Genomic DNA, 10,333 nt, shown 5'->3' on the forward strand with positions numbered 1-10,333 from the left:
GCCCAGGCTGGTCTCAAACTCCTGAACTCAGCCAATCCGCCTGCCTCGGCCTCCCAAAGTGCTAGGATTACAGGCGTGAGCTACTGCACCCAGTCCAACCATTTTCTTAATAGCCAGTGAACATTAGGTGCTCACCAAAAGAGCCTCAAAGTTAAATACATAGGTATTTTTGCCAATAACTCAGAAGATTCACGTAACAACATTAAATTAGTCTTATCTGTCAAAGAAGGCATATAAACCGAGATCATTTTGTTTTGGTGAGGTTAATAGCTTTATAACCTTCTATGCCGAACACTGAAACCTCAGAATATCTAGCAGAGACATATATAAAACCCAAACAAAAATGTATGCTGACAATTCTAAAGACATTTCTATTTTCATTTTACGAATAATTTTAAAGCCAGTTTGTTTAGTCAAGATTTACGTAAGTCACATGAACTTGAAAATTGCTTGGACGTGTTTACTTAATGTATGAGTGCTCTTTTACTTATAAGCCAACTTGATAGACACAACATGTAACAATAAGTGTACATACAAATAAACACATACAAATGGACATGTAGACACACACACAAACAAAAATCCAGTAACTTTTACCTTGGAACTCTAGCCATGAAATGCCAATACAAGCTCACTGGTTTTACATAGTTATACATTGTTTGCCCCAATAGTTAATCCAATGAAGAATGTGAACTGAAATTTTGGGTAAAGCAGTTTCCATGGCAGTTTAATTTTTAAAGGTCAAACTTCCCTAGACTCCAGAGAACACTGGGGCTAACTAAACAGCACCAAAGGAAAACATTACACATTAACCAGGCCTGACTCTGCTTACAACAGCAGCACAAAAGCCTGGATACATGCAACTCCATCCCACTTTTCCATTCAACAGCAAACTCCAGATTCCAAACAAGATTGGGGCCAAACAGTATTGCAAAAGAATATCAAGTTGGCTACATTCTGATTTCCCATGACTGTATCAAACACACACAATCACCAGAACATTATCCAACTGCTGCAGCAACAAACAAGCCCCAAGTGTCCAAACTGAAACAGTCAGGGTGCTTCCTTTCTCTGCTGGTTGGGCTTGATTGACCTGCAAATAGAAATTCCATAAGGAATTTCCCAAATTGGGAGGAGTTGATCCCACTGTCTGGTACCCAAGAGAGACACTCACTTGCTGGGACACAACACACAATTACAAACAAGTCCCCAAGAGTGTCCGTACTGAAACAGTCAGGGCGCTTCCCTCTCAGGCCGTTGGGCTTGTTCCACCTACAAATGGAAATTCCTTTAAAAATTTCCCAAATTGACAGGAGCAGATCCTGCTGTCTGGACCCACAAAGGACACTCACCTGTCTGGGTACAGATGTCAGATTTCAAAGGCAGTTCTTCCAAGGCAATCAGGAACAAAGTTGGGGCTGGCTATGGCAGGGCCAGAGAGAGATGGAAACTCACCTCCAGCCAAAATTAGATGGGCAGCTGCTTAGGAGGGCTTCTGAGACTCCCAGCCCACAGCAGCCAAGCTACCACGAGCAAGACGTTCCTGATCAAGGAAACAAAATATATTACTGAAACACCAGGGGTTTGGTCAAGGTCCTGCTGCTTACAGCATAGAAAGCCAATCACTGGGAGGACAAGTATTGCCAAGGAAGAAGGCTTTAATCAGGTGCTGCAGCCAAGGAGATGGGAGCTCAGTCTCAGATCCATATCTCTTACTAACTAAAACTGGGGGTTTATATAGCAGGGAAGAAATGTGACATGGGTAAGAAAACAAAAACTAGGGAGGAACCAAGGGCCACCCAGTGCAGTGATCTGATGAGTTTCAGTTCTTTGACATTCCCTTTTTAAGGAGCCTGAAGGTCCTTTCCTGAAGAGGGAACTCAGATAAAACAAATACAGGTTTCAGGCTTTAATAGCAGAAGGGTCAATTTCTATGTTTATTCAAAAACAACTGTCTATGGGACTATTGAGATAGTTTCATTAGCAATATGGACATACAAAATTTTGCAAATGAGGCTGGCTATGGTGGCTCACGCCTGTAATCCCAGCACTTTGGGAGGCTGAGGTGGGTAGGTCACAAGGTCAGGAGATCGAGACCATCCTGGCTAACATGATGAAACCCTGTCTCTACCAAAAATACAAAAAAATTAGCCAGGCGAGGTGGCAGGTACCTGTAGTCCCAGCTACTCGGGAGGCTGAGGCAGGAGAATGGTGTGAACCTGGGAGGTGGAGGTTGCAGTGAGCTGAGATGGCACCACTGCACTCCAGCCTGGGCAACAGAGCAAGACTCCATCTCAAAAATAAATAAATAATAAATAAATAAATAAATAAAATTTAAAAAAATAAAAATAAAATTTTGCAAATGAAAACACAAAGCAATTGTTAACTTTAGGGAACAGAAATTATTGTATGGAAAAGAGAAATGAATCATTGTATACTACATGGCTCAACTGTGACCAGCAGTTATATTAATCATAATTAAATTCTGACTATTGATCTACTCAAAATTGGGAGGATGAAAGGATAGGAAGTATGCAGGGGCAGGGGAGGGTGCTGAAGGAAAGCTAAATCCTCGTCTTTCATAGATTGAAGTCAATAGATAATGCCTAAAAATGATAAATCAAAGAAGCAATGTAAGCACATTAATCAAAGCAGAGTGTGGAAGTAGATATCAAAAGAATTAGCTAAAATAATGGAAATTGTTGCCTCTGAGGATTGAGAAATTGAGTGGAATGTAGAACAAGAGATACTGTTATTTGTAATAAGCCTTATAGAGTTATTTGACTACAAGCATATATAACTTTCATAAATAAATTAATAAAATATTAGGAAAACCACGCTTTCCTTCCAGTTTACTGTTGCAGGCATGTTTTTATTTTTCTCCCCTTATGCATATGGGAAAACTGACAAGGATCTCTGTTTTAAAACGAAAGAAAAAAAAAGAAAGAGTCAAAGCAAAATAGAATGAATTAGGAAACTAAAGATTGACTAGAGGAGAAAACTTACCTTGCATAAGAAGATGGGTGAGAAAGTGTTTGTGTCAATCTTGGCTCTGGATGAAGCAAAGAAAAAACTTAAGACAAGGTCTCTGCATGACAATTTCTAACCAAAGTCCCTACTCAGGCAAGTTTTAGTCTAGAATTTGCATTCAATTTGTGTCTCAAGGCCATCTTAGCTGAAAATTTACCTTAAAAGGACCCCACAGTAGTAGTGTCCTTAGGCCCCAAGCAGAAGCAAATGCAAATTTTCTCTGGAGGAGTACATTTTAAATACAGGCTTCAAAGAATTCCCATAAATAATGTTTTGAGGAACATGAGCTCACAATCAAAAGTCACTAAATACTTGAAAAAATAAACCACCAGGAGTGAAAATCAACAAAAAAATCAAACTACAGAATAAAACCAACAAAGACCCACAGCTCGTATGATTATTAAAATAAGAAAATTTCATGTCTGAAAAAATAAAAAAGGAATTTGAAAATAAGACAAAAAAGCAAAAGTCTTCCAAAATTGCATAGGCAGATTTGAAAAGGAACCAAATAATACTTCTAGAAATGAAAACTATTATAATTAGAAGCTCAATGGACAGATTGAACAGTAGATTAGACACATCTGAAGGGGGAATTTGTGAGCTAAAAGAATAAATTGCCCAGATTGCAGCCCAGAGAGATAAAGATATAGTAAAAGACAAAGAGGAGAGAGTGGGATAATGCAATGTATGTCTAATTGAAGTCTGAGAAAGAAAGAATGAGGAGAGGCAACATTACAATAAGGCACAGCCAAGAGTTTTTCCAGAATTGATGAAAGATGCCTATCATCAAATCCAGGAAGCCCAGTGGATCCCAAGCAGGGTGCATAGGACAGGAGGACAAGGCAACTAGAACACTGAGGGTGCTGTTGGGAAGATGGAGGAAGAAACTCACTGGGGTCTAGCTGGCCAGAAAAGGGAGTAAATCTAAAAAGAGCCCATTTGGTAGGCAAGAAATTGAGTTGTCCAGGAAGAGGGGGGTTCGGTTTAGTCCAAGATCATGTGTGACATGCATAGAGCAGTTACAGCAGTTGTGGTCAGAAAACAGAGAACAGTGCTAGAGTGAAAGACCTAAAGCATGGCATCCAGGTGACAAGGGAGGGGAAGCCACAGGAGTGGGTGCTGGCACGGCGTGGAGGCCAAGGTCACTAACGCTGCAAGTTCAGCCTTGTGGGGCAGCGGTGAGCCGTGGACCCTGGTGGACACTGCCATTGCCCAGGATGATGCCAGCACCTGACACAGGGAGGATGACTCGGGGAGAAAGTCTTCAAGGAACAGGATATGAGTGGACACACCTGGAGAGGCAGGAAGGGTTCTGTCTCCAGGAGCAGGGGTTTTGCACAAGGAGAAAGACTGGCAGTTCAGAAGCCAACACAGGTCAGCAGAAGAGTGCCATCCTGCCTAGGATGTGGAGAATGGGAGAAGGGGCAGCCTCCGTGGGTGGAGGCCTCTGTGCAGGCGGATCTGGGGACTTAGGAGAGGGGTTGGGCTGGGGTGGTTCTCAGTATTCACCTCATCACTCTGAAGTGTGCTGCTTCACTTCTCCATCTCTCTGCGAGACAGCAAAATGGCTTGTCTCTGTACCTCTGGCATCTGGGATTGAGTGTCTGCTCCACAGTAGGTGCCTAATAAATGTTTGAAGAAGCAGGGAGGGAGGAGGGGAGGATCGGCTCTGCAGCAGTGCAATGGACAGGTCCACATGAGTCCTGCTGTCCCTCACAGAACTCAGCAGGGACATGCTCAGCACGGCTCCCACCGCAAGGTTGAACGAGCAAGAAGAAACTGGGAGGATCATCGAAATGCAGCGCCTAGAAATCCAGCGCCTCAGAGACCAGATCCAAGAGCAAGAGCAGATCACAGGGTTCCACACCCTTGCTGGAGTTCGGCTCCCTTCCCTCTCCAACTCTGAGGTAGACTTAGAGGTGAAGACCAACTGACCCCGTCTGGTGAGCCATCTCCAGCCACAACCAGAAGAACAGTGTGTCTGTCCCCAGGCCAGATTTGCGGTTGGAGTCTGTATGGTCCCTGCAGCACTGACCCCAGCAACCTCTTTCTCTTGCCCTGGGGAATCTAGGACGCAGAATAAAGATGTTTGCCCACACCTTGTCTAACTTCTGCTTAGTTGGGAGGCCAAGGCCAGGAGAGGGAAAGAGGGGAGGCTGAGGACTGGGGGCTCCAGCTCATCTGAAGCCACCTCTGCTTGTCCCTGTCTGGGCACAGGACTCCCTGGCACTGAGAGATCACACTGGACTTGGGACTGGCTTTCCTGCCACCCTTTCTTCCAGGCCTTGCGGATGGGGCTGCCTGCTGCTCCTCGCCCGGCCTCTCCTCTGCCAGCTCAGTAAGGACCAAAGCCTGCTCATTCCTGTCTCCTTCATGAAATGCAGCGAGGCTTTCTAAGGACTGTTTTTTTTTTTGAGACAGAGTCTCACTCTCTCACCCAGGCTGGAGTGCAGTGGCGTGATCTCGGCTCACTGCAAGCTCCGCCTCCCAGGTTCATGCCATTCTTCTGCCTCAGCCTCTTGAGTAGCTGGGACTACAGTTGTCCACCACCACACTTGGCTAATTTTTTGTATTTTTATTGGAGACAGTGTTTCACCGTGTTAGCCAGGATGATCTCCATCTCCTGACCTCATGATCCACTGGGGATTACAGGTGTGAGCCACCATGCCTGGCCGGATTTTTTTCTTTTTTTTTTTCTTTTTGAGATGGAATCTCGCTGTGTCACCCAGGCTGGAGTGCAGTGGCACGATCTTGGCTCACTGCAACCTCTGCCTCCCAAGTTCAAGTGATTCCCCTGCCTCAGCCTCCTGAGTCGCTGGGACTACAGGTGTGTGCCACCACACTCAGCTAATTTTTGTATTTTTAGTAGAGACAGGGTTTCACCATGTTGGTTAGGTTAGTCTCGAACTCCTGACCTCAAGTGATCCACCTGCCTTGGCCTCCCAAAGTGCTGGCATTACAGGCGTGAGCCACTGTGCCCAGCCTCTGAGTTTATTTTTTTTTAATCTGTGTAAAGAAGAAGGAAAAGATGACGGTAAAATAGCAGACATGGAAGTGTTGCAAGAATTCCCCAAAGTCTTACATTATCTGCTGACCCTGTTCTTGGAACTCTAAGTAGAGCCCTGCCCTCATTTCCCTTGCCTCCATGTCATTCTAGACTTGCCATCTTTGTTCTGCAGGGTCCTGCTCTGCTCCTCCATTTCTGGGGTGGGAGGGGACGCACTTCCCCTTCGGTTATTCCTCTCAGGCCCCATCCTGGGAGACCCAGCCACACACAGGTACCAGGAGAGATAGTTCTGTATGCATTAAAGAGCAAAAGAATATAATCCAATGTCCCTCTCTTCTCCCACCTGCAGAGACCAGACGCCCCTCTAATACCCAAATAAGAAATGTTTAAGCCCACAGTCCATGCTGGTCCCTGCTGGTCACCTCTGGCTGTCTTAAACCTGGCATTGTCCCATCTTTCCGTAATCACTTTACTGAAACTCTCAGCACTGCTCATGGATTGACTTTCACAGAGAGCTGAGGCTTGGCAGTCACATTTGGCAAGGTCTCCCAAAGGCTGGGGTAGCAGAAGGAGCACACAGGCAAAGGCCAGGAGCAAAGGGCTCCACAGGGTCTGCAGGAGACTCTCTCTGCTGAGGAACAACCCCCACCCAGCCTGCACCCTGTCACAGCAGCCAGCTCATTCTCCCATGCTGGCATGTTCTTCACATGTCCTCGCCCTACTGGGAAGCCAGATCCAGAGAGCAGGGAAGGATCCAGGCACCCCCAGAGAAGTTCAGCTGCAAAGATGACAGCCCATTACATTATTATGATGGATAGGTGGGATCTTCCAGGACCCAAACTCCTCCACTTTAAACTAGCATGTTGGCTTCACCTTTACAGAAGAAACGGACTTGAAATGAGACTGGGGATGCCGAGCCAGCAGGGGCAGATTGTGCAGGACCTTAAAGGCACACAGAAGCTATGGGCCACCCAGAAGCCAATGCTAAGCCGCTGGGAGTCAGTGCTACTGCTCACCAAGCTCTTGCCACATTGGCGTCCTTTCAGTTCCTACAAGAGGCCAAGGTTTTTCCTGCCTTCAGCTCTTTCCACACAGTTTCTTCTGCCTGAAACACTCTTGCTCCACACTTCTTTGTGAACTTCTATTTATCCTTTAGATCTCAGCTTAAATGTCACTTCTTCAAAAAGGCAGTCCTTGACTCTCTCCCACCTAAACTGCACTCACCGCATCGTTTTTCTTCATAATCCTCACTGTAACGTGTGTTTAGTTGCTTAATATCTGTCTGTCCTGCTAGGAGAGTTCTGCAGGGTAAGGGATGCAGTAGTGGATGCAGGGGATGTCATGGTTGCCCAGGTGAAACAGGACAGTAGCTTGGACCAGGATGATGGCAGTGGGGAGGAAGAGATGTGAACTCTTTGGACTTAAGGACTGGTGAGAGTTAGCCAAACCAAGGGGCAAGGAGCAGGGGCCTGGGGAAAAGAAAAATGCACTAGAAACTGGGGCTTTTCTGAAGACCAGAAGGAAATTCTTAATGGCTGACATATCAATATTCAAGTGATAGATTTTTCAGCTGCAAAATGTCTTTGAATCGAGATGTCACATTTCACGTACAAGATGGACCTCGGTTCGCAGACAAGGAAATCAGAACCAAAGAGGAGTAAAGTGACTGGCACATAGTCACAGAGGCAGGGTGGGGTTGCATCCCAGTCAGCCCAGTGACTCCAAAGGTGCTCTTCTTATGCACTGCACTAGAGAGATGCCCAAACAAAACACTGTAGACCAAGTGAAGGTTATAGGAACTTGAAACCCTGAGAGTCTAAATCAGAAGTTAAAGGAGTGGAAACCCCCAGGCTAAGCTAATCTAAGCCTAACCTAAACCTGGATGCTGTCCAGCTGGTGAGGAGGAAGTATGGGCCGAGGGAGGGCCCCAACCTAGCAGAACCTGGCACCTTGGCCAGCAGGTCAACAAGGTGTTTTCTTGGCTGCACAGGGGTGCACACAGCTTCTTGTTAGTAAATGTAGGGCCAGAGGTTCAGTCTTGCTTACGTCTCCATGTTCTGTCTTCAGTGCTTGCTCCTAATCCACCCATCGGGAGGCATTGGTTCTCTAGCATCCAAGACCTCCCTCTTCTTTGTCTATCCAGACTCCATGGAGAAACTGAAGGCACTCACCCCATTGGTGCCCCTTTTCCTTCACGAGTTTCTTCATCCAGTTTACTGCTTCAGCCCCCTCAGGGCTGGAGCAGGCCTAGCAGTCACCTCCTCCTGTAAGCAGCCTTAGGGCCCCTGCTGGTCACTCAAGTGACTAGGCCTTGGCACACAGACTCCACTCTTGCTCTCCCGGTTGCAGTCCATCATTGAGCTCTAGATATTCACTCAATTCTGGTGTGATGGCTGGTGCCTTTGGGGAGTGCTGTGCCACTTTTGTATAGCAGCCTCCAGAATTCCTCACTGGGCCCTTCACCTTCTTCTAGAGTTTTGGTATCAGCTGTGGCCAGGCAGTGTGAGCTACCTAGCTGAGACTCCTCTGGTGTCCTGTTATCTCAACACTGAAAAGCCTGACCTGCAGAAGGTTCTAGCATCACTGTCTTGCTTCTGATACAAAATATGGCCAGCCATTGCTGGTCCCAGGAAGTACCTGAAGGCCTGGGAACATCTGTGTGCCCAAGTAGGATCCCCTTATAATCACTCCTCTGGATTCGGAGTGAGAAGTGAAACGGAAGGCAGCTTAGGGCCAGGAATGGGAGTTCACTCTTTCTGAACTCCACTGGGGTGAGCTCTCCTAGACCACTGGAGGTTCAAGGGCCTACTTAGGCTTCAAGCATGTCTAAGATGTGCCCAGACTGCCCTAAGCTGAGGTAGGCTGGGGAGCAGATTTCCAAGGAAATAAGCCTGCTCTGTGCACCTGGAAGCAGGAGTGACTAGCATTACTAATCACCTACTATGACCAGTAGCATACAAGAATTTATATATATTGCTCATCTACTATGTAGATTTATATATATTACTCATCTATGGGATTTGGCAGGGGCTACAAATAGGAATTAGTGCCAAACACCTGCTGCATGTATTAACATATTAAGTGTATTATAAGTGGAACTATGAGAATGTTAGAGAAACACCCGAGGTTTGGTCCAGGTCCTGCTGCTCACCACACAGAAAGCCAATCACTGAGAGGACAAGTATTGCCAAGGAAAAAGGCTTTAATCAGGTGCTGCAGCCAAGGAGATGAGTGCTCAGCCTCAAATCCATCTCCCTCACTAAAATTAGGGGTTTATATACCAGGGAAGAAATGTAACAATGTGTAAGAAAACAAGGACTATGGAGGGGCAAGGAGGCATCTGGTGCAGTGATCTGGTGAGTTTCAGTTCTCTGATACTTTTTTTTGAAGGTCCTTTCCTGAGGAAGGAACTCAGATAAAACTAATGCAAGTTTCAAGCTTTAACAGCAGAAGGATCTGCCGGGCGCGGTGGCTCAAGCCTGTAATCCCAGCACTTTGGGAGGCCGAGACGGGCGGATCACGAGGTCAGGAGATCGAGACCATCCTGGCTAACACAGTGAAACCCCGTCTCTACTAAAAATACAAAAAAACTAGCCGGGCGAGGTGGCAGGCGCCTGTAGTCCCAGCTACTCGGGAGGCTGAGGCAGGAGAATGGCGTAAACCCGGGAGGCGGAGCTTGCAGTGAGCTGAGATCCGGCCACTGCACTCCAGTCCGGGCGACAGAGCGAGACTCCGTCTCAAAAAAAAAAAAAAAAAAAAAAAAAAAAAAACAGCAGAAGGATCAATTTCTATGTTCCTCCAAAAGAACAGTCTTTGGGAGTCTTGGGCCAGTTTCAGTGCTCCCTTTCTATTTATCAGTTGCTCAATCATGAGGAATCTGGCTGTCAATGTTTCTGGCTGCTTCATGCTGAGGAGGGGTGTCATAGGCAGCTCCATACCATGAGTGACCATGTGGCCGCTGAGGAATCAAAAGTTAATCTAATACAGAGTTTTCTTCTGAAACAGTCTTTCTTTCTCCAGTCTGCCACTTCCACCAAAGATGAATCACAGCAGGACCAATCTACCTGCAAAATAGGCTTCAGTCCCATATACTTGACCTGATTACCTACACAAAGTGTAGCAAGAATCATTGACAACATAAGCTCTCCTAAATTGGCTTTGCTGAAACCTATCACAAGGCCATTTCAAAGCACTGGGGAAATAACCAGTTCCTCCAAGTGTGTCCCATTACAAAAGAAAACAGGTTCTTATTTAATGTATGAAAACAAACACATTGCCATGAATTAAGAATATTCA

The 10,333-nt window shown here is 46.1% G+C and overlaps 1 protein-coding gene across 2 annotated transcripts in view; it reads left to right on the top strand.

The window, feature by feature from the left end:
- CFAP57 (cilia and flagella associated protein 57) overlaps nucleotides 1–5,128 on the top strand; it is a 76,561-nt gene extending 71,433 nt beyond the window's left edge. For both annotated transcript variants that reach the window (XM_011945284.1, XM_011945289.1), the window contains exon 24: nucleotides 4,750–5,128. In XM_011945284.1, the coding sequence (XP_011800674.1) occupies nucleotides 4,750–4,964 (215 nt within the window). In that variant the 3' untranslated portion in view covers nucleotides 4,965–5,128. The remainder of the gene's footprint in view (nucleotides 1–4,749) is intronic.
- The last annotated feature ends 5,205 nt before the right edge of the window (nucleotides 5,129–10,333 follow it).

The sequence above is a fragment of the Colobus angolensis genome, unplaced genomic scaffold, assembly GCF_000951035.1.
Source record: "Colobus angolensis palliatus isolate OR3802 unplaced genomic scaffold, Cang.pa_1.0 Scaffold106, whole genome shotgun sequence".
NCBI classification, from domain to species: Eukaryota; Metazoa; Chordata; class Mammalia; order Primates; family Cercopithecidae; genus Colobus; species Colobus angolensis.